The sequence below is a fragment of the Lithobates pipiens genome, unplaced genomic scaffold (assembly GCF_037356315.1).
Source record: "Lithobates pipiens isolate NorthernLeopardFrog02 unplaced genomic scaffold, aLitPip1_a1.2 Scaffold_25, whole genome shotgun sequence".
Classification (NCBI taxonomy): Eukaryota; Metazoa; Chordata; class Amphibia; order Anura; family Ranidae; genus Lithobates; species Lithobates pipiens.
In genome coordinates this window covers 128,307,278-128,331,509 of record NW_027507787.1, presented here as the reverse complement: position 1 = coordinate 128,331,509, position 24,232 = coordinate 128,307,278, and the positions used below count along the sequence as shown (strand labels likewise).

General features: G+C 43.8%; 1 protein-coding gene across 1 annotated transcript in view; it reads left to right on the top strand.

The window, feature by feature from the left end:
* The window catches only part of ZNF511 (zinc finger protein 511), a 52,058-nt gene extending 34,611 nt beyond the window's left edge, over positions 1 to 17,447 (top strand). Inside the window, exons 5-6 of the mRNA XM_077454861.1 lie at positions 1,806 to 1,946; positions 17,105 to 17,447. Of these exons, the coding sequence (XP_077310987.1) occupies positions 1,806 to 1,946; positions 17,105 to 17,174 (211 nt within the window). The 3' untranslated portion in view covers positions 17,175 to 17,447. The remainder of the gene's footprint in view (positions 1 to 1,805; positions 1,947 to 17,104) is intronic.
* The last annotated feature ends 6,785 nt before the right edge of the window (positions 17,448 to 24,232 follow it).

The following is a 24,232-nucleotide window of genomic DNA, read 5'->3' as shown; positions in this document are numbered from 1 at the left end:
GCACTTTCATATCAGGCTTAAAGCGCTTATCAGCAAAACAGTGAGTAGTGAACGCTGCTCCAATCATCCATTGTGCAAATTCAAATATTCCACGTGTAAAATAATAAAGGTGCTCCAATAGTGTAAAACCGTATGAATCAATTTATTAAAGCACAAAAACACTTTGACACTGTTTAGCTCCCATTACATTTGCAATATAATTGAGCCATACGTTTTAACACCGTTTTTTCAAATTATCTTCCTAAGTTCAGGATTGGTGCTGCCTAATATTAAGCAACTGCAGGCATTTGTTTAATCAACAAGCAGTCCACACAATATGGATGGATTGGTTCCCCTCATTGTTTTCAAGGATTATTTTTAATGTGTCTAAACCATTGTTCTAGCTAGATTCATAATTGTTTCAGCAATTCTTTGGCCATCAGTGCTTTCAACTAAGTGCCTCATCCCTGCATATGGTTGACTGCTGGTATGATAGTGGGTAATGCCTGTGAGCCCAGGTTTTTTTTTTTCTTTGTTTTTAACACTATTGACAACGTTGGAAATTCTATTAAAATATTTTCGTGACTATCACACTGCTGTGTGTTTTTCCCTTTTTGGAGTTACTCTCTATTGGTATAGTTCTATATCCAAGTCCTCCCCTCCTAATGTGGTTTGCTTCTTTGATTCCCATCACATTTGTAGTAAAAATGAGCCATGCATTTAACACCGTTCTTGAAATAACTCTTACCTGAGGAAAAAGTTCAGATTTAGCATTTTGTTTTGCTTCAGGAGGCAGCGCCATATGCCCAATAATACCCGTAACAGTGGAAAACCTGCATCACTGGAATTGCAACAAATTCCAGTGATGCAGGTGGATGATGGATGATATTCTGTTCAGTGATTGATATTTTATGAAAAACATTTTCAAAGGACAGACTTTTGCGATTGCAACTTATGTAATCACCATGGATGCCAGTTTCGCAGCTGGTGCCAAGGACTTTGATTGCCAAAGAAATCGGCTATATATATATATTGACATTCTGCAACCTCATGCATGTTATCACTTTAAATTTACAGATGTTTCTTTGACTGCAAGCAATTGGGCAATGTCAATCACAGGTAGCATTCAAGATCTTGTGTGCACTAGAAATGAATGCACTCCTCCTTGGTCTGCCTCCCCAATCTAGGCATTAAGTGTGTGATTTCAATAACTGAGATAGCTATAACTTACAGTCTCAGGAGAGTTGACAGACAGTGACTTGATCCAAAAGACACTTTGCAGATTGTAGAAAGGTTCAATCAAAACTTGTGCAGACCTTAACAGATGATTATCGGATAGGTTAAAAACTTATAATAATAATATGTCTAGCTCCATCAGAACACATGGTGAATGAAAGCTAAATCATAAGGAAGGGGGATGTGACTACATATACACGGCTTCCCCTAGGTATGGAGTGAGGTAGGGGTACAATGATTTAAAGGCAAACAAACATAATGCACATGTAACATGATTCCTAGCTCAATGCACTGTAGCAATAACCAACTGGGAGGAGAGTTTCCTTAGCCGGTAGACCCTGGACCCCAATGGAATGATCCACTTATTCACTGTTTTGCATTTAACAGACCACTGGGCATTACCATGATTGATCCACCATCTTCTTTGTGTGAAACTCAATTCAGAGATTTTCAGGTGGTTCCCTAGTGACCCCTGTTAAGTCGACTTTAAAAAAACAAATTAACCATCTCCATAATTCTATGTAATCTTAACTCCTCCATGTAACCATAGCCAGAATGTATTTAAAATATGTCCATGTTCTTTTGTGCAGCAAAAAAAAGCAAGAGGACCGCACAGGCCAAGAACTTTCCATGGACATTACACCTGATGAAAAGGTAGTGTCGGAATCCATGGAAATCAGTGAAATGCCTGCTGAGGACTGCACTACTTCACATACCTATTATAGGTCCAGGTATAGTATCCTGTCACTTGGGCCAGAATATCCATGGACTACCTTAACACAATGCACTCTGGGGAATACACAGAACGCTGCACATTAACATTTTATGCTGTAACACACCGCACCCTCAGTGCCTTGAAAAAGTATTCATACCCCTTTAAATTACGGCCATGTCTTGGTAGGTTTGCAGTTGTGCCATACTCTTTCCATTTTTGGATGATGGATTGAACAGTGCTCCGTGAGATGTTCAAAGCTTGGGGTATTTTTTTTATAACCCTACTTTAAACTTCTCCAAAATGTTATCCCTGACCTGTCTTGTGTGTTCTTTGGCCTTCATGATGCTGTTTGTTCACCGAGGTTCTCTAGCAAACCTTCTAGGTGACTCCTGAAGGCAGTGGGTTCCACTAGATTTTAGTTAAGGGTATCGAGGTAAAGGGGGCTGGATACAAATGCGCATCACACTTTTCAGATATTTATTTTAACCACTTGACCACTGGGCACTTAAACACCCTTAATAACCAGACCAATTTTCAGCTTTCGGTGCTCTCACATTTTGAATGACAATTACTCAGTCATGCAACACTGTACCCATATGAAATTTTGTCCTTTTTTTCACACAAATGGAGCTTTCTTTTGGTGGTATTTAATCACCGCTGGGTTTTTTTATTTTTTGTGCTATAAAAGAAAAAACACCAAAAATTCTGTAAAAAAAATGAATTTTTCTTTGTTTCTGTTATAAAATTTAGCAGATTAGTAATTTTTCTTCATAAATTTTGTCCAAAATTTATACTACTACATATCTTTGGTAAAAATAAGTACAAATTGGTGGATATTTTTTGGTCTTTGTGAAAGTTAGAGTCCACAAGCTATGGTGCCAATATCTGAAAATTGATCACATTTCTTGAGACCCTAACATGCCAGAAAAGTACAAATACCCCCCAAATGACCCCTTTTTGGAAAGAAGACAATCCAAGGTATTTAGTAAGAGGCATGATGAGTTTTTTTGAAGTTTTCATTTTTCCTACAATTTTTTTTCACAAAATTGTCATTATTAGGTTATTTCTCACACGCAGCATATGCATACCACAAATTACACCCCAAAACACATTCTGCTATTACTCCCGAGTATGACGATATCACATGTGTGAGACTTTTACACAGCGTGGCCACATGCAGGGAGCTCCATCAGGCATTCTGGAGCACCCAGGCCAATTCTGACATTTCTCTCCTACATGTAAAAATCATCATTTATTTGCTAGAAAATTACATAGAACCCCAAAACATTATGTTTTTTTAGCAAAGACCCTAGAGAATACAATGGTGGTCATTGCAACTTTTTATCCCGCACGGTGTTTGCACAGCAATTTTTCGAACGTGTTTTTTTGGGAAAAAAGTTTTGTGCTAAAAAAAACAAAACAGTAAAGTTAGCCCAATGTTTTTGCATAATGTGAAAGATGAAGTTACGCCGAGTAAATAGATACCTAACATTTCACCCTTCAAAATTGCATACGCTCGTGGAATGGCGCCAAACTTCGCTACTTAAAAATCCCCATAGGCGACGCTTTACATTTTTTTTTTTTTACTGGTTACATGTTTTGAGTTGGAGGAGATCTAGGGCCAAAATTATTGCTCTCGCTCTACCGATCACAGCGATACCTCACATGTGTGGTTTGAACACAATTTTCATATGTGGGCGGGACTTACGTATGCATTTGCTTCTGCATGCGAGCACATGGGGACAGGGGCTCTTTTTAAATTATTTATTTTTTCTTTTTTTATTGTTCATTTTACTTTATTTTAGTTTGACATTTTTTTTCCCCAAAAATAAATTTTTTGATCACTTTCATTCCTATTACAAGGAATGTAAACGTCCCTTGTAATAGGAATATGGCATGACAGGTTCTCTTTACAGTGAGATATGGGGTCAATAAGACCCCACATCTCACCTCTAGGCTGGGAAGCCTGAAAAAAAAAATTACAGGGTACTGGCAGGGTATTGCAGAGTATTGGCAGGGTATTTATTGCAGAGTATTGGCAGGGAATTAAGCGGTTAAATTTCGGTGAGCAGCGATGTGGGCACTGCAAATGCAACCCACAGCGCTGCTGACACCGATCTCTTCCCCCCTCCGCTGTACCGAACAGTACAGAGAGGGGAGGGAGGAACCAGTGTCATAACATGACTCCGGTTTGTTTACAACTGATCGCTCCGTCATTTGATGGAGCGATCACGTGGTAAACGGCCGCGATGAGGACCCGGCGGTCACGAATGCTCTCGAGTGCACGCCCCAGGGGGCGCGCAAGAGCGGAATTCTGGGAGACCGTTATTTAACGGCCTCTCAGAGTTAAACAACCGCCATGAAGCCATTATTCGGCTATGGGCCGGTTGTTAAGTGGTAAATTTAAAACCATTTGTCATTTTCCTTCCACTTCACAATTATTTGCCACTTTTTGTTCTATAAAATACATTTACTTTCTTTATCGTACATCATAGGACACAGAGCCTCAAGTATTTACTTAGTGGGTTATAGCTACGTTCAGGTGTTGACACTGGCACACCCAATAAAGGAAGTTGACTCCCCTGTATATCCCCTCCTTCCAGGAGTACCTCCGTTTTTTTGTCAGTGTCTAAAGGTGTTGGCACGAGTGAAAATGTACTCTGCGGAGCTCCAGGGGGGATCCGTGCTGGATTTAAAAAGCCTCCACAACCGGATCCATCCCGCCACTGCTGCTCCAGGATGGTACCCGGGCCTCGCATAGAAGAACGAGGTTTTGCCTGTAATGCTCCTCTTTGAGCGCTGTACCTTTGGAACCAGGACTCTTTTTGGTTTTGCTACATTACCTAAAGCTATCCTGAGGGGTGTTATACAAGGTCCAAAGGAGTGGAACTCTATTAAAAGGGCCCCAGTCTTTGAAGGTTTAACCACACTGCCCGTCGTGATGGGAGAAGTTTGGATCTGTCTGTTTACAGCAGTATCCTGCAGCGAGGAAAAGGTAAGAGAAAAGCATAGGAACTTCAAAGTCCACCTATGACTTTTTTTCTTTCAATTATATTGTAATGCCTTAAAAACCCCTCTAGAGTGAGTAATAGTGTATAGACCAGTGATGGCGAACCTTGGCACCCCAGATGTTTTGGAACTACATTTCCCATGATGCTCATGCACTCTGCAGTGTAGTGGAGCATCATGGGAAATGTAGTTCCAAAACATCTGGGGTGCCAAGGTTCGCCATCACTGGTATAGACCCTGTTTAGATCTGCGCTAAAACAGAGTGTGTCTCAGCAGCTGGAGGAGGGTCTCGTCTCCCCCCTAAATGGGCAAACTGAGTGGATGGGGGATACATGTTATGTTTAAACATACCGTATATACTCGAGTATAAGCCGAGATTTTCAGCCTCTTTTTTGAGGCTGAAAGTGCCCCCCTCGGCTTATACTCGAGTCATCGCTGTCTGCCCGCTCGATCAGCGTGTCGAGCAGACAGACAGCGGCCATTCTATAATTCAAAAGCCGCGCCTCCGGCGCCGCCTTCGCCTGTGATAGGCGGAACACTGAATTTCCCAGCAGCCTGTGTTCCGCCTATCACGGACATCGTATCATCCTCGTACTACGGACGAGGATGATACGATGTCCGTGATAGGCGGAACACAGGCTGCTGGGAAATTCAGTGTTCCGCCTATCACAGGCGAAGGCGGAGGCGCGGCTTTTGAATTTTACAATGGCCGCCGAGGCGCCGACGAAGAGGGCACGGGACGGAGGCAAGGCACGGCACGGGACGGAGGCAAGGCAAGGCACGACACGGGACGGAGGCAAGGCACGGGACGGAGGCTCGGGACAAAGGCTCGGGACACAGGTAGGCTGGACACACACACACACACACACACACACACACACACACACACACACACACACACACACACACACACACACACACGGATGGAGACACACACAGGGATGGATGGATGGATGGAGACACACACACACAGGGATGGATGGATGGATGGAGACACACACACAGGGATGGATGGATGGATGGATGGAGACACACACACACACAGGGATGGATGGACACACACACAGGGATGGATGGACGGACACACAGGGATGGACGGACACACAGGGATGGACGGACACACAGGGATGGACGGACACACAGGGATGGACGGACACACACACAGGGATGGACAGGCATGTCTCACCCTCGGCTTATACACGAGTCAATAAGTTTGCCAGTTTTTTTGGGGGTAAATTGGGGGCCTCGGCTTATATTCGGGTCGGCCTATACTCGAGTATATACGGTAAATATGAAAAGCTGATAAAAAAAAGGCTGTGTAAAACCCTTTCCCCCCTCCCCCACCCGTCTCCCCTCCGGGGTGACTCTTGCTAGAACCTAGGAAACAGTTACTTGCCATTTGTGGCTGCAGTCTCCTCTGATGTGTGCTCAAATGAAGCCACCGCGCGCGCACGAGGCTGTTGACAGAGGGCAGGGAAGGGGCTTGGCTTAACCGGTTGGCGCTATGTGCGGACTCGGCGTCCTTGCCAATGCACGGCACATAGACAATCAGGCTCACACCTGAAAAAGCTTAAAAGTCATACTCTGGCAGACAGTGTTCATCAGAGCAGCTGAAGCAAGGCTGCCACAGGACACAGAAGCGCTGGTGCATGTGAGTTGTTTACACAGGCATTTGCAGTACAAGAAAAGACTTAGGCCGCGTACACACGCGCGGACTGTTCGCCCAACTTTGTCCGTCAAACAGTTTCGGCAAACAGTCCGCTCAAACTTAGCATGGACGGACATGGCCACACACGACGGACGAACAGTTTGCTGAAACCGTGCGCGATGACGTGAACGGCACGTACGACGGGACGAAAAATACGACGTCCTATACACTGCATTATAGCTTTCGGCGTGAAAATCCTTTCTGAGCATGCGCGCAACTTTGTTTGACGAACAAGCCTACACACGAGCGGACTGTTCGCTGAAACAAGGTTTCAGCGGACAGTTTTTCGGAAATTCCGAAAAACCTTGTCCGTCAAACTGTCCGCTGAAACTGTCCGCTGAAAGCCCACACACGAGCGGACTGTCCGCCCAAACACTGTTCAGCGGACAAAGTTGGGCGAACAGTCCGCCCGTGTGTACGCGGCCTTATTGTTTAGCATTAGATCATTCTATTCTGCCACTGTTTTTCCTACTATTTTTCAAGTAAATAGAACAGTTCTTAGAGTGCCTCTGTTTTTTTGTGCTTTGCACTATGGCTCCAAAGCTTACTACTAAGGCACCAAAACCACCCCCAGGCGCTGAGAACTCCAGTCGTGCCTCCACAGTGTCATCTTTTCCGGAGATACCTGACATGGCAAGCCAGGGTGAGCCGTTGGAACCGGATGGTGCTGCTTTTCACATTTCAGCCCCTGTATACGTGACTGAAAATGTATTTTCCTCTGCCTTGCAAGGCTTAGAAGGAAGATTAGCTTCTTTAATCGCATCCTCCATTAAAGGAGATAGGAAGCTTGCTAGATCCTCTCTCCCACTCCAAACCCTTTACCCAGGGAACAGTGGGGACAGGATGAGGTATTGCCTTCAAACGATCGGGAAAAACAAACCGATTACTCCTCTGCAGAGAAAACAGTTGAAGTTTCAGCTTCACAATCTGAGGTACAAATCCTTAGACATGGTTCGCTCCACTTTCATGCTACCCTTAACAGAGTCAGCTGAAAGTCTGGTTTCTTCTTTGGGTTCCTTGAAACCTTCACAACCAGTGCATGCTTTCCAGTCCACACTTTACTAAAGAAGCTTATGTATACTGAATGGGATCATCCGGACAAGCATTTCCTTCCTCTAAAAAGATTCTCAGCTCTCTATCCCATTGAGGGAAAATTCACCAAAAAATGGAAAGTTCCAGCAGTAGACACTGCGATTTCCAGTGTGAATAAAAGTTTGACTTTTTCCAGTGGACAATGTACAAATGCTAAAGGATTCAGCAGACAAAAAGTTGGAATTCCTGTTAAAATCCTTTTTCGCTAGCAGGTACTGTTCAGCCTGCAATTGCAGCTATAGGCATCTGTCAGTCCTTAAAGGACCACTTCACAGAGGCCCTTAGCGAGTTCCCTGCACAACAGGCCCGTGAGTTTGCCGAGTTACCAAAAGCATTATGTTTTGCCATAGATGCTATGAAGAATTCTATTCACCAGGCATCTCGCCTTGCATTTGTGCTTGTACGTATGCGTAGGACCTTTTGGCTAAAGGGTTGGTCTGCCGAAGCACCCTGCAAAAGTCTAGTTTCCTGGGAAGTGACTATTTGGCAATGATTTGGATAAATACATCTACACAATTTCCAGTGGAAAAAGTACTCTTTTGCCAGTCAAAAGAAAGTATAAACGTCCTTCAATTAAACAGACTTTCTCTCCTGCGCCAAGTACATCCGCCTCTAGGCAGTGGCGACGGCTTCCACCGTCAGATTCCAGAGGAAAATCGCAGGATCAGGTCCAGGCTCAAAGGAAGACCTGAAGCCACAAAACTGCAAAGCAGAATACTAAGACCTCTTCATGAAGAGTCGTCTCCCCTCAACGTGAGGGGAAGACTTCTGCATTTTGCAGAAGTCTGGCAAAGGGAAACTCAGGACAGGTGGGCTCTCTCCACAGTGAATCTAGGATACAAGATAGAGTTTCGGGAGTTTGCATCATCTCATTTTCTGAGATCAACCGTTCCCAAGGATCCAGGAAAGACAATCCCTGCTTCAAGTATTGGACCGATTTATTGACTCAAGGGGTAATTGTACAGATCCCCACAGAAGAACAAGGTTTGGGATTATATTCAAACCAGTTTATGGTACCAAAACCGAATGGAGAGGTCAGACCCATTCTGGATCTAAAAAATCTAAATTGGTTCCTGGAAATCCGCTCATTTCACATGGAGTCAATCAGGTCAGCGGTCTCCATCCTACAAGGGGGAGAACTTCTGGCGTTCATCGACAACAGGCATGCATATCTGCATGTCCCTATATTTCCCGATCACCGAAGGATTCTGTGATTCGAAGTAGAACAACACTTTCAGTTTGTGGCCTTACCCTTCGGGCTAGCCACAGCACCACGGGTATTCACAAAAATACTGCCCCCACCTCTAGCCAGGTTAAGGGCACAGGGCATAACAGTGTTGATGTATCTAGATGATCTATTAATAGACCAGTCAGTGACTCGCTTAAAACAATGCGTACGCATTACAACCAGTTACATGAAAAGTCTCCGTTGTATCCTCAACCTAGAGAAGTCTTCCTTTAAAACTAGTAAGAATGCTGGATTATTTAGGCTTGATCATAGATACAGCCCAGAAAAGGGTGTTCTTGCCTTCAGCAAAGATCAGCTCCATATGAGAGCTGGTATGGATGGCCAGGTCAAAAGCAAATCCTTCAATTCGCCTTTACAGGAGGTTGTTAGGAAAGATGGTAGCTTCATTCGAAGCAGTTCCCTATGCCCAGTTCCATTTAAGACTGTTACAAAACAGTATCCTCTCTGCTTGGAACTAGACAATCCAAGCCTTGGACTTGCCAATGCAGCTGTCTCCAAGAGTGTCCCAAAGCCTCAATTGGTGGATACAAAGCCAGAATCTACTGAAAGGGAAATCCTTCAGACCATTTATCTGGAAAGTAGTAACAGATGCCAGCCTCAGGCTGGAGAGTGGTACTAGAAAAGACAACTGTCCAGGGACAGTGGTCAAAACTCGACAGAGCCCTGCCCATCAACATCCTAGAGATCTGGGCAGTGTGTCTGGTTTTGAAAACCTGGACTTCCAGGTTAAAGAATTGTCCTGTCAGGATCCAATCCGACAACACCAAGGCTGTGGCATATATCAATCACCAAAGAGTGTCTCAGCTCAGAGAGAGGTGAACCATATTCTAACTTGGCTAGAAAGGAATGTCCCATGCCTATCTGCAGTTTTCATTCCGGGAGTAGAAAATTGTCAGACCGACTATCTAAGTCCCCAACAGTTATTCCCGGTGGAATGGGCTCTTCACCCCAATGTTTTACGAGCCGCTTGCCAAAGATGAAGGACTCCGGACATAGATTTTTTAGCATCCAGATTCAACATGAAGTTAGTTAACTTTGTGTCCAGAACAAGGGATCCACTCGCATATGGAACAAATGCGCTGGTAACCCCGTGGGATCAGTTTTCAGTTATCTATGCTTTTCCCCCAATTTTCAGTTGCTGCCTCGACTTCTTTGCAGGATCAAGCTGGAAAGAGAGCCAGTAATTCTGGTAGCACCAGTATGGCCCAGAAGGTCATGGTACACAGATGGTAAAGATGGCAGTGGAGGGTCCTTGGCATCTCCCACTAAAGTCAGACCTGCTCTCGCAGGGTCAATATTCCATCCTACTTTACGAACGCTAAATTTAATGGCTTGACTATTGAAACCCCCATTCTGAAGAAACGTGGGCTTTCCAGGTCAGTTATCTCAACTTTCAAAGTCATGTTCCAGGGAAGAAAAGTCCTTACATTTGTCTTGATGTAGTTAGAGCAGTGAAAATCTAGTTAAAGAAAACTGCTCAGATTCGTAAGACTGATGTGTTATTTATTCTGCCAGAGGGTCCTAAGAAAGGACAGGCAGCGTCAAAATCCACTGTTGCCAAGTGGATTCAGCAAGTTATAATTCAAACCTATGATTTAAGGGGTAGAATTCCCCCTTTTTAAGTTAAAGTGCACTCTACCAGAGTGGTTAGTGCTTCTTGGGCAGTTTGTCACCAGGCCTCTTTTGCTCAGATCTGCAAGGCCGCATCTTAGTCTTCGGTCCATACATTCACAAAATTTATCAAGTGGATGTAAGAAGGAATGAGGATATCTCCTTCGGGCGCAGTGTGCTGCAGGCAGCAGTAAAAGTCCTCAAGGTCTGGGGGTGTCCTACAGGTTGTGTCTCCCTCCCCTCAAGTAGCATTGCTATGGGACGTCCCACTAAGTAAATACTTGAGGCTCTGTGTCCTATGATGTATGATAAAGAAAATAGGATTTTATACAGGAAGTTGACTCCCCTATATAACCCCTCCTCCTTCCAGGAGTACCTCGGGTTTTGTAGCCAAGCAATATACTTTCACCCCATAAAACAGAGGGGTGGGAGCTCTGTGTCCTATGATGTACTCCAAGAAAAGCATTTTACATTTAAGCTGTTATAAAAATCCTATTTTTTGGTTGTAACATGACAAAATTTGGAAAATTTCAAGGCACTGTAAACAGTTGGCTTTGTAGGGGCCCTCAAATGTATTAGCATGGTTAATGGAAACTACAAGTAAATCTGGCTAAAGCAAATACAAGTGGGACAACCAAACGGACCTCAGGTTATCACCTAACTAAAGATGTCAAAATCCATATAACTACGTTTTAAATATGAATTAATTTTCTTACATCAGGGGACACGGAGCCATAGTAATAACTATGTGGGTTATATCGGCGTATCAGGTGCTGAACACTGGCACGCCCCTTAAGGCGTGAACTTCCCCCATATAACCCTCCCATTACTGGGAGTCCTCCAGTTTTTTCGCCAGTGTCTAAGGTGTTGGGCACGTGTAAGGATGTGTGTACTGAGCTCCACGGGCAGTAATCCTTTGAGAGCCAGCCATCCTGACTGGATCCATTCTGATGTCTCCGTAATGGATTAAATGAACAGTACCCGGGCTTCATCATCCGAAGACACAAGGTTTTGCTTGCGAATGCTTTTAAGCTGGAACCTGGGATCCAGTACTTTTTGGTAGTAAGGCCAATAAAAGTTTACTGGCAGGGTCTTCTCGCAGGTCCAGGATTGTGGGATTACCTGAGTGTACCCCTGTTCCTGAAGGTTTTCTTTCAAGGTCTCAGAGCCGATCGTGAAGGGCGAAGATTGTTTTTTTTTTTTTTTTTATCTCGGACAAACCCTGCTGCGAGGAAAGGTACGGGAAAGCATCTCCTTCCATGTATTGTGTTGTCATGTCTGTGTCACCACTGGGTGCTGTATTGAGCACTCACCATTCTGACGCTGGAAACAGCAGAAGCTCCACTCTCCTCTCCATTCAAGCCAGCTCAGACCCTCAGGTATGAAGGAGGGGGGGTCTGATCACTTCCTGGGCCCCCAGATTGGTGGTTTCTAATCCTTTGAATGCCAGCCAGCTGCCTCTTTTTTTCTTAAAAAAAAAAAAAAGTTTTTTCGGTGGGTCGCAGCCACTCGTCATTTACATCCCCCCCCACCACCCCCCCCCCCCCACCGCCAAAACCCTTCCAAAAAGAATGTCTTCCTCCCTTGAGAGGTAAAAATAAAAATACGGCCAGTCAGATGAGCCGTCCAGTGTAGAATACTTCTGTCCCTGTGTATTTCATACAAACATTTTTTTTCTTCTACCATTTAAAAGATTGCTATGATGTCTCTCCATAGTAGGACTAAACATAGCAGATTCCCATCTAGTCCTCAGGGCCCTCTTGTTGAGGTGCAGGAGGCTGGGGATCAGGTAGATCGTCCCAAATATTGGAAGATACTTATTTTTCCTCTTTGGAGGCTCCTAACAGGGAGGGAGTACAAGTCAGGTGTCTGTATACTCCCTTACTTAACCCTTTTGTTGCCTGCAGCACAGGCTCTTGAGGTATCTACCTCTAATAGGGTTAATTTGACCTCCCCCCACCTGGGGGATGTTTCTCCTATTCATGCATAGCTATGTATTCTGAATGGGAACATTTCTATGAAAGAAATGGGGGGAGGGGGGGGGTTCCAGCTATTAATGCTACAATCGCCTCAGTGAGCAGAGCCTCACATGTCCAGTGGATAATGCACTGATGTTAAAGGATCCAGCAAGTTAAGGTGGGATTTTCCTTTTAAAGAAAAGATGTCTTGTTCAGTTCTGACTGCAATTGGAGTAGCTCAGTCCATTAACCCTTTAACGTCTGCTCCACTATTTTGGTGGAGCACATTTTGAGTCACGCCAGTGCTTGGAATGTGGACTCCAAGGGGTTAAGGAACAGGTGTGAGATAGCTGAAAGTTTTGCCTGATCAGCAGGCCCGACAAGTGTCTCACAGATGCTATGGCTTATACTTGGACTAGTGCATTTTTGCAGAGGTCGGTGGCTACAATATAAATCAGCCGAAGCACCAGGTGAAAACCCTTAGCCAGTATGTGTCCCTTCCTGGGGTTAGAATGGATAAATACATCCAAAAGGGGTAAAGCTCTCTTTACCAATAAATGGAGGTTCAAACAGTTCTACTTTAATCGCACAGCCTCTCCTGTGCCTTAGTTCCCAGGGGCAGCACCAGGATCTTGGGCGCGGAAAGCCCATAAAACAGAATGCTAAGGTATTCTCATGAAGGAGCACCCCCCACTCGTTCAGGTGAGGGGAAAGGTCCTTCTGATTCTCAAAGTCTGGCAGGAACAACGATGTTAAGAGCAAAGGGATTTCTGCGAATATTTTTTTTTTTCTTTAAGTTACATCTAGAGTTTCAAGAGCCCGGATGGCCCAGTCAGCTTTCGATCCGAAGGTCCGGGGTTCGGGCCCTGTATGGGTGCTGCCTGTGGGGTCCTTGGGGCTGCTGATGCAGCAATCTTTATGCAACAATGTCCGTCTCCTCAAAAAATGCCCCTAAGGTTCCAGAGAAAAAAAAGGAAGAGAAGTCTCTCTATCTGGCCTCTGGATCAGCTGTTACCCAGTCAGTGATATCAGAGATTCCCTTAGTGCAGTGGTCATCAACCTTGTCCTCAGGGCCCACTAACAGGCCAGGTTTTATGTATTCGCTTGGGGAGATGCAGACTAGAATACAGTAATCACTGAGCAGCAAATGATATCACCTGTGATGTATTTCAGTTATCTTGCAAACCTAGCCTGTTAGTGGGCCCTGAGGACAGGGTTCACGACCACTGCCTTAGTGGAACAGGGTTTTTTTTGTTTTGTTTTTTTGCGCAAACCTTTTAAGGTCTCAGGGCCAAACTGAGAGGTATTGGCTATAAATTATCCTTGCACCACAATGTTTAAACAAGTAAAGGAAAAAAGTTATGGTTGCAGCAAAACACCGACAGGGGCTCAAACCCTCCCCTAAATAGATATGCTGTATGTATGTTAAATGGTGTTGTGCTCCACAAAAAAAATAAAAAAAATTATAAATATAGATGTATATCTTGATATGCAGCTATTTCATAATAATTCATAAAAATATATCAAGATATACATCTATATTTATAAAAAAAAATTTTTTTTTTTTTTTGTGGAGCGCAGCACCATTTAACATACTGAGAGGTATGACCCATTCTAGATCTTGGAGATCTGAATCGGCACTCGAACATCCGATCCTTTCATAATTCGATCGGCTGTGTCCATCCTGCAAGGAGGGGAGTTGCATATCTCCATGTGCCAAAGTTTCCCGCTTACCAGAAATTTCTGCGGTTTGAAATCTAAAATTATTTTTTCTATCGTGGCACTGCCATCCAGCTTAGCCACAGCACTACGAGTGTTCTGAAAGATTCTGGCACCTCCTTTAGCCAGGTTAAGGGCTCAAGACATAATGGTCCTAGCCTCTTAAAATGATCTACTTTTAATAGATCATTCAGTCTCAGGTCTAAAAACAGAATCTGATCTCAGCTGTAGATATCTGAAATCTCTAGATTGGATTCTCAGCCTAGGAAGATTCTCCTTAAAACTATCAAGGAGGTTACTTGGGGGCTGGTTATAGATACCATACGGAAGAAGGCATTCTTACCCCAGACGTAAAATCCGTTCAATTGTAGGACTAATTCAACTTATCAGCATAAGGGAAAATTTCCTTAATTCGGCTGCAGGAGATTTTAGGGGAAATGGTGGCCTCCTTCAGGGCCGTCGCTTACGTGCAGTTTTATTCAAAGACTGCTTCAAGACACCATCCTGTCGGTCTGGAATAAAGAGGATTCAGGCCTTATTTGTTTCCAAGACGCTTGGCTCCCGACATAGGTCAGAGCCTAAATTGGTGGTCGTTATCCAGCAGGAGGGAAAATCTTTATCCTGCAAGGTGTTAACAACAGATGCCAGCCTTCTGGGCTGGGGAGCAGCCCTGGAAGAAGATTCTGTCTAGGGCAGATGATCCAGGTTAGAGGACCTTGCCTATCAACTTTGTTGGAAGTTTCATGCAGTACATCTGGCCATAGAATCTTGGTGGTCAGATTACGGAACTGTCCTGACAGGATTCAGTCTGACAGAGCCACAGCGGTGGCTTACATCGATCACCAGGGGAGGCACGAGAAGTGCAGCCCAAAAAGAGGTGAATAATGTTCTAGCTTTGGCAGAACACAACACTCCTTGCCTATCGACAATTTTAATATTTCAGGGGTACTACTTGAGACGCCAACAATTATTTCCCAGAGAATGATCTCTTCACCCCGACATCTTCCTAGCAATATGTCAGATGGGGTACTCCGGACATGGACCTATTCGCGTCCAGATTCATTAATAAGGTCGACAACTTTGTCAAATAAGGGGTCCGCTAGCAGGCGGAACAGACTCATTAGTCTTCCCAGGGGATCAGTTCTCACTGATCTATGTATTTCCTCCAGCTCTGCTATTTCTGCGCCTTCTCTGCAGGATTAAGCAGGAACAGAAGGAGGTGATTCTGGTGGCCCCAGCGGGTCCCAGAAGATCTTAATTTATCGAGATCATAAAGAGGACAGTTGAAGTCTTTTGGACTCTGCCATTATAGCCAGACCTTCTTGCACAAGGTATGGTATCTCATCCTACTTTACGGACAAGGAGTTTAACAGGTTTGACTGTTGAATCCCACTCTATAAAAGATCGTGGGTGACCTCCTTCAGTAGTGTCTACTTTGACTAATGCCAGGAAGCCGGCTTCCAGAATCACTTACTATAGAATCTGGAAGGCATAGGTTTCTTGGTATGGATCCAGGGGTTGGCACCCCAGGAAGTATGTCAATAGGCAGGCATATGGGATCTGAAATGAAGCTGGCCTTGACTTTCGTCATGAGCCAGATCCAGACCGTGTCTATGTCTTTTCCTATGGCCTCTGCTTCCCACTCTTGGTGCGTAGCTTATTCAGGGGGTAACACAGTTTATTCCCCCTATCAAGGCACCTCTAGGCTTTGTTAAATCAGCCATTTGAAACTTACAAGAAATTCTCTTGGTTCTTTTGCTTGCCATTTCTTCTGCTAGAAGAGTATTGGAACTAACGGCTCTGTCTTGTAAGAGCCATATTTCATCATGCTTAAGGATGAGGTGGTTTGATGTCCTCATTCTGAATTCTTGCCAAAAGTGGTAACAGGTTTTCATTTAAACCAAGATATTATTCTTCCTTCTTTCTCCTCAGAAGCCTTAATCTGGGGAAGAGAAAGCACTACAGTCTCTTGATGTAGTAAGAGCGATCAGAATCCATTTAAGGGCTACCGCTCAGGTTCGCAAAACACAGGTTTTGTTTGTACTGCCAGAGGGTCCAAGATGTGGACAGGCAGCGTCAAGATCCACTATTTTCCAAATGGATTTGTCAAGTGATTCACCGAGCTTCAGCTTAAAGAAGAAAATTCTTCCTTCTCATATTAAGAGCACACTCATCCAGGGCGATTAGTGCCTCTTGGGTGGTGCATCATTAGGCCTCTATGTCTCAGATCTGTAAGACCGCAACTTGGTCTTTGGTTCAGACGTTTATCCGATTTTTTTTTTTTTTTTTTTATTATTATTTTTTCCATCGATATTAATGGTCATGAGGATATATGGCCTTTGGGCACAGCATACACTGCAAGCTGCAGTATGAGTCCTCCGGGCTCCAGTTTCCTTGATTCTGCCCCCCCCCCCTTCATTTGCCATTGCTATGGGACATCCCACATAGTTATTACTATGGCTCTGTGTCCCCTGATGTACGTAAAGAAAATAGGATTTTTAAAACGGCTTACCTGTAAAATCCTTTTCTTTGACGTACATCAGGGGACACAGAGGTCCCTCCCTTCTTCTTATACACTTTGATAGCTTGGCTACAAAACTGAGGACTCCCAGTAATGGGAGGGGTAATATGGGGGAAGTTCACACCTTAAGGAGCGTGCCAGTGTCCAGCACCTGATACGCCGATATAACCCACATAGTTATTACTATGGCTCTGTGTCCCCCTGATGTACATCAAAGAAAAGGATTTTAAAGGTAAGCCGTTTTATAAATCCTATTTTTTCTGCATTGAAAACCTTTCCACAATCTGCTTCCTTTGTTATTTTTTAGGGTTCCTTCCACAATCTGCTTTGGACATGGATCTGTGAGAGGATTCAGACATACAAAGAAAAAGAAGTGAAAGGCTCAAGTTAAAGACAAAAAATGTAATGTAAACTAAATTGTATAACGGAAAATATAACATTCTGTTCTCTGTCCAGATGTGCCTTCAAAGAATATGTCTTTTGGACTACATAGTTTCTAATGGTGTTTTTTTTTTTTTTTTTAATATCTACACTCGGTAAGGAACAATGAGCAAAGAAAAGAGCTGGAAACAGCATGAAAAATATATACATTTTAAAAGATGTTCAGTTTTTGCAATTTGAAAAATAAAATCTTTTTGTATTTAATTAAATATTTTATTCAGTGTTTTTTGTGTAGCTTGCATTAAGATTACCAGCAGATGGGGGTGTTGAGCTACTCTCCAAATATAGGGAGTGGGGCTTGGTTGGAGAGTTGGCTGGTTGAACTAGATGGATGTGTTGTGTTTTGTTTTTTTGTTTTTTAACCAGACTATGTAACATGCTGCAATGCACACATTTTTCTGGGTTGAGCTGCGTTAGGCAGATTGTTGAGAGTGAATGGGCTGCAGTTCACCTCAACACAAATGATTATGCATGCTGCTGCATATTTTAGCTCCACACAAGACACCATGAGTTGTGTTGTGTTGAACCACACGGGTGCTGTGGCGTTGCATTAGTTTGTCATTGACTGAACAACAGTGCAGTGTACCAATGCACCTAAATTGGTGTGAATGGACACTAACTGGATGACATTAAGAGCTAAATTTACAGGACAATGCACATTTTAATGTGCTGTATGTGTGTTTTTGCCTTTCGCTCTTTAAAGCAACCCAATGCATGTATACAGTGGGGAAATTAATACTTGCCATTGCTATAGCATGCCACAGTGTACAGATGCAAATGTTCTGTGCATTTCTTATTGTTAAATATATTGCATTTTTTTTTCTTAATGTGAATTGATTAGGGTTTAGGAAGCTCATTCAAAATGATTACATGTGTAATGACACAAAGTAATGTGCATCATAAATATGATATGAAAAGGCTGTAAATTTGGGCTGTTGGTGTGGCTGCAAATATATTCTATGTCACATGTTACATAGTTAGGTTGAAAAAAGACACAAGTCCATCCAGTTGAACCTTAAAAACAAATGGATAAAATAAAAAATATCGTACAATCCAATATATCCAATTTTTTATACCCACAATTGATCCAGAGGAAGGCAAAAAGAAACCCCAGCAGAGCATGCTCCAATTTGCTACAGCAGGGGGAAAAATAATCCTTCCTGATCCCCCAAGAGGCAATTGGATTTTCCCTGGATCAACTTTACCTATAAATGTTGGTACCCAGTTATATTATGTACATTCAGGAAAGTATCCAGGCCTTTCTTAAAGCAATCTACTGAGCTGGCCAGAACCACCTCTGGTGGGAGTCTATTCCACATTTTCACAGCTCTTACTGTGAAGAAACCTTTCCGTATTTGAAGTTGAAATCTCTTTTCCTCTAGACGTAAAGAGTGCCCCCGTGTCCTCTGGGTTGACCGTACAGAGAATAACTCAACACCAAGTTCACTATATGGACCCCTTATATATTTGAACATGTTGATCATATCCCCCCTTATTCTCCTTTTCTCAAGAGTGAATAAATTTAGTTCCTCTAATCTTTCCTCATAGCTGAGCTCCTCCATGTCTCTTATCAGTTTGATTGCCCTTCTCTGCAGGTGAGGTCTTACTAATGATTTGAATGTTGAAGTGTAACCCAACAGGATATAGTGAGGTGGGCCAAAAGAACCCAAAAAGCCCCCCACCTGCATAGGACGATGCACAGAGTCTTTTGTGGACACTAGATGCGCAATATATGGAAAAAAAACATAGGGCCACCCCCCTCCTCCCCAATCCATGTGCCTGGCCCCTAATCTCCACGCACAGAAGCCAGATGCATGAATTTCAATGTTTTTTTATTTTTTTAAGCATATGTTTAGAGCTTGAGGCCACCTGAGCCTGAGGCACTGCGCCCTGAGCCAACCCAGTTGTGTGACATTAGCGAATTAATATTGGCTAATGTCTTCCTGCTTCTCCTCCCAGCCAATCAGGAAGCGGGCCTCAGATCCGATTGGCAAAGGAGTCTTAGGACTCCCAGTCAATCTGGTCTCAGGACCCGCTTCCTGTTCGGCCAGGAGGAGAAGCAATGGCCCATCAGCAACAGCCTCTTCCTGGAGCCCTACCTTGGACTCAGCTTGCCATTGGTCCCCTCCCAGCACCTGTAACGCAGCATAAGCTAAGGCCACGGAGTAGTGCTAATGCCATATAGAGGAGATGCATAGCACATCCAGGCCTTCTGCTCCCTGCTGCATTCTCCCCTCCCCATTGCCAGCAATTCTGGGCTCTGAAATAATACAAGGACTTAGTGTGTACCTATAGCAGCTGTAAAAAAAAAAAAAAAAAAAAAAAAAAAAAAAAAAAGGCTATCTGACTCGGTGTTTATCAACACAGTTCTGGAAAAGAGGCATTCAAAGTAACATCGTTAAATTTGTATCTACTCTGTTTCATTCATCTGCAGATTAAGCCCTGGTTCACATTCATGTGGTGCAGGAAACGCACTGCATTGAAATCGCACTCTGTTCATGTGATCTGCTACCGCTGTCAGTGTACATTAATGACACCCCAAATGAGTGACAGAACAGTGTTATTGAAGGAATCGGATTGCATGCAAAACAAAAGATGTCTGCACCTTTTTCTTTATCGTACGTCATGGGACACAGAGCACCATAGTAATAACTATGTGGGTTATAGGCCATCTTCAGGTGATGGACACTGGCGCACCCAAGACAGGAAGTTGCCTTCCTATATAATCCCATACAAGGAGTACCTCAGTTTTTTCGCCAGTGTCTAAAGTTTTGGTCACGGTTAAAGATGTGCTATGAAGAGCTCCGCTGGAAGGCTCCTTACTGGATCAAACAGCCTTTTGCAGACCGGATCCATCCAAAATGCCACTGAGGCTAAAGTGGATGGTACCTGGCCCTTGTGAAGGAAGAATGAGGTTTTGCCTCTAACGCCTCTCCTTGGAGGACTGGACCCTGCGATCTAGTGCTTTGGTCATGCATCTAATACCATATAGTTTTCAAGCAGGGTGCTATACAGGTCCAAGGGAGTGGACCCTTTATAAAAAGGGACCTGATCCTTGACATTTTTTTAAACGTAGCCCGCCATGATGGGTGAAGGTTGGGTCTGTCTGGTTTCCAGCAGAATCCTGTGGCGTTGGAAAAGGTAAGTGAAGATTCCTAAGGAACTTTAAGTTCACGTATAGATTTCTTCTTTTGAGTAAATGTGGTCATGCCTAGTTTTCACCACTAGAGGGTATGGGAGCACATACCTTTTTACACACTATTCGGTATCTCTCGCTTTGTCAGCAGGAGACAGTGTGCTTAGTTTCAGCCACCAGGAGGATATTGCAGGGGGGTTTCTTGGATATTCCATGGATAAGCTTGGCACATGCAGAAGGTGCAATCAGCGCAGAAATAATAAAATAATTCTTTAGTGTTCAGCTTGCACACATAAAGGGTTATCACAAAAATCCAAAGTAGCAAATATTGTATCAAGGTAAAAGTGCGGCGCAAACAAATGATAGTCCAGAATATTGATGAAACAGCAATTCCCAGATCATATTTTCTACTCTCACCTCAAGGCATGGACTCCTCCTATCCAATGGGTAAAAAACGGATCAAACACTTCTCTCTAGACTTCTCAAAGGCTCAATTAGGGTATCAGACCATATATAATAAAGAGACGATCTACGTGCTCACTGTGTAATTATAAATTTATGTCCACACATGGACTACTCGCATTTAAAATGATTACAGGCATAAAAACACAGACATGTGTCTGTCTTGTTCTGAAGGACAGCAGCGGATACGGGTGAGAGTAGAAAATAAGACCGGAGATGGAGGGACTGTCATCTATTGTGGATTTTATCGTCACTGGTGAAGGTTTTCTGGGACCTGTTGTCCACTAACTCTCTGGAATTACTTTTACACTGAAAATTATTCAATCCGGGAATTGCCATTTCATCAATATTCTGGACTGTCATTTGCTTGCGCTGCGCTTTTACTTTCATACAATATTTGCTACTTTGGATTTTTGTGATAATTCTTTAGTGTTCAGTTTGCATACATAAAGGGTTATTTTATTATTTCTGCACTGATTGCACCTTCTGCTTTTATAACTCTTGCAAAACAGTATCCTATCTGCTTGGAACAAAAAGGTCCAAACTCTAGATTTCCCAATGCGTCTGATCCCAAAGGTGGCCAGAGCCTCAATTGGTGGTGGACAACCAAGAATCTGCAAAAGGGGAAATCCTTCAAACCAGTTACCTGGAAGGTGGTAACGACAGATACCAGCCTTTCGGGGTTGGAGAGCAGTACTGGAACAGGCAACTGTCCAAGGGAAGTGGTCCAGAACCGGAAGGGCCTTGCCCATCAAAATCCTAGAGATTCGGGCGGCGTGGCTCTGAGGACCTGGACATTCAGCTTACGGAATTGCCCTCTCAGGATCCAATCTGACAATGCCACAGCAGTGGTCTATATCAATCTCCAAGGGGGCACCAGAAGTTACACAGTCCAGAGAGGTGAACCATATCCTAGCATGGGCAGAAAAGCATGTACCTTGCCTATTGGCAGTCTTCATTCCAGGAATAGAGAATTGGCAGGCGGACTACTTGAGTTGCCAGCAGTTGTTTCCGGGGGAATGGTCCCTTCACCCCAACAATGGCAATATGCCAAAGATGGGGGATCCCGGACATAGATCTTTTGGCATCCAGGTTCAACAAGAAGTTTGTCAACTTTTTGTCAAGGACAAGGGATCCACTCGCATGCGGGACAGATATGTTGGTGACCCCGTGGGATCGGTTCTCAATGTTTTATGCAATCCCCCCCTATTCAGTTACTGCCACGGGTTCTTTGCAGGATCAAGCAGGAAAGGAAGCCAGTGATTCTTTTAGCCCCAGAAGGTCCTGGTATGCAAGCTTGTAACAATGGTGGTATGGAACCCTCCACCTCATCTAGACTTGCTCTCGCAGGGGCCAATATTATATCCTACCTTACAAACTGTAAGTTTAACAGGTTGGCTATTGAAGCCCACAGTCTGAAAAATTGCAGACTCTCTGGGTCAGTGGTCTCTACCTTGATCAATACAAGGAAACTGGCTTCCAGAGTCATATGTTAGTCTGGAGGGCTTATGTTTCCTGGTGTGAATCCAAGGGTTGGCATCCTCGGAAATATAGCATAGGTAGAATTCTTGCCTTTCAACAATTGGGGGTAGAGATGAAGCTGGCTTTGAGTACTATCAAGGGTCAAGTCTCAGCTTTTTCTGTATTATTTCAAAGAGCACTTGCTTCACATTCTTTGGTTCAGGTTTTTTTGCAAGGTGTAACGTGGCTTAATCCACCAGTTAGGTCACCCTTGAACCCTTGGGACTTGAATTTAATTTTGTCGGTATTGCAAAAACAGGCTTTTGAACCAATACAACCTCCTTCTGGTCCTTCTGACAAGGAAATTTGTTTTCCTGGTTGCTCTATCCTCATGCAAGAAGGGTATCGGAGTTGGTTGCTCTTTCTTGTAAAAAGCCATATTTGAGTATTCACAAGGACAATGTGGTGTTGTGTCCTCATCCAAGTTTTTTTTGCCTAAAGTGGTGTCAGGTTTCCATCTGAACCAAGATATTGTCCTACCATCATTTTTTCCAGAACCCTGTTCTATGGAAGAGAAGTCCCTACATTCCCTTGATGTGGTGAGAGCAGTCTAGGTCTATTTAAAGACGACTGCTCAAATCCGTAAAACTGATGTTTTATTTGTGCTGCCAGAAGGTCCTAGGAAAGGACAGGCAGTCCTACTATTTCTAAGTGGCTTTGGCAAGTTATAATTCAGGCCTATGGTTTAAAAGGGAAAATTCCAGCGCAGTTAGTGGTTCATTGGCAGTGCATCACCAAGCCTTCTTGGTTCAGATCTGCAAGGCCACAACTTGGTGTTCAGTCCATACATTCACTAGATTCTATCAGGTGGATGTAAAAAGGCATGAGGATATCGCATTTGGGCTCAGTGTGCTGCAGGCAGCAGTATAGGTCCTCAAGTCTGATGGCGCCTTGCTTGTTGTGTCTCCCTCCCTTCAAATAAGATTTGCTTTGGGATGGCTCACATAGTTATTACTATAGTGTCCCGTGATATACGATAAAAAAAATCGGCTTACCTGAAAAATCATTTTCTTGGAGTACATCATGGGACACAGAGGTCCCTCCCCTCTTGCTGGGATACTTATTGCTTTGCTACAAAAACTGAGGTACTCCCTGTATGGGAGGGGTTATATAGGAAGGCAACTTCCTGTCTTGGGTGTGCCAGTGTTCATCACCTGAAGGTGGCCTATAACCCACATAGCTATTACTATGGTGCTCTGTGTCCCTTGATGTACTCCAAGAAAAGGATTTTACAGGTAAGCTGTTATAAAAATCCTATTTTTGTGTGGGGCAAATTGAGCCAAACAAAATTAATCTGCTCAAATCGCACTGCAGAGAATCGCCTGTGATTTGAATAGGAATGCAGTGCATTAAGACTGCGTGGACAACAATGGGATGTCTTTGCGGTGTACCTGACGGCGATCGATGGGTTACTATGCTCACATTTCATGTCTGAGGTTTACAACCACTTTAAGGTAAAACATTTATCCCAAAAGGAAAACAATTGCTTGTTGTAACTGCCTATACAGTGTTTGCTAGAATTCACCTTTATTATTTTGATCAAGTCCATTCGATGTGAATGCGGGAATCCTCTCCGCTGAGTCATTGTATTTGGACAGTGGGGAGATCTCCCTGCCATCAGAATACACAGATCTGCAGTGCAGTCTATAGTCTGCAGCACTGAGCAAACAAATATCAACAGGGCGGTTAAACAGAAATCAATCTGTACTTCTATAGATCGAAATTCTGCTGGTCCCTGCTGTACCAGTCAAATTTCGATCCATGTATGACCAACTTTACAGTACTCTCCCTCTAGATTGACAATGCTGCTGTCCAAAGGTGTCTCTGTTGCTCATCCATCCAGCGTGGAGACACCCTAAGGCCGTGTACACACGG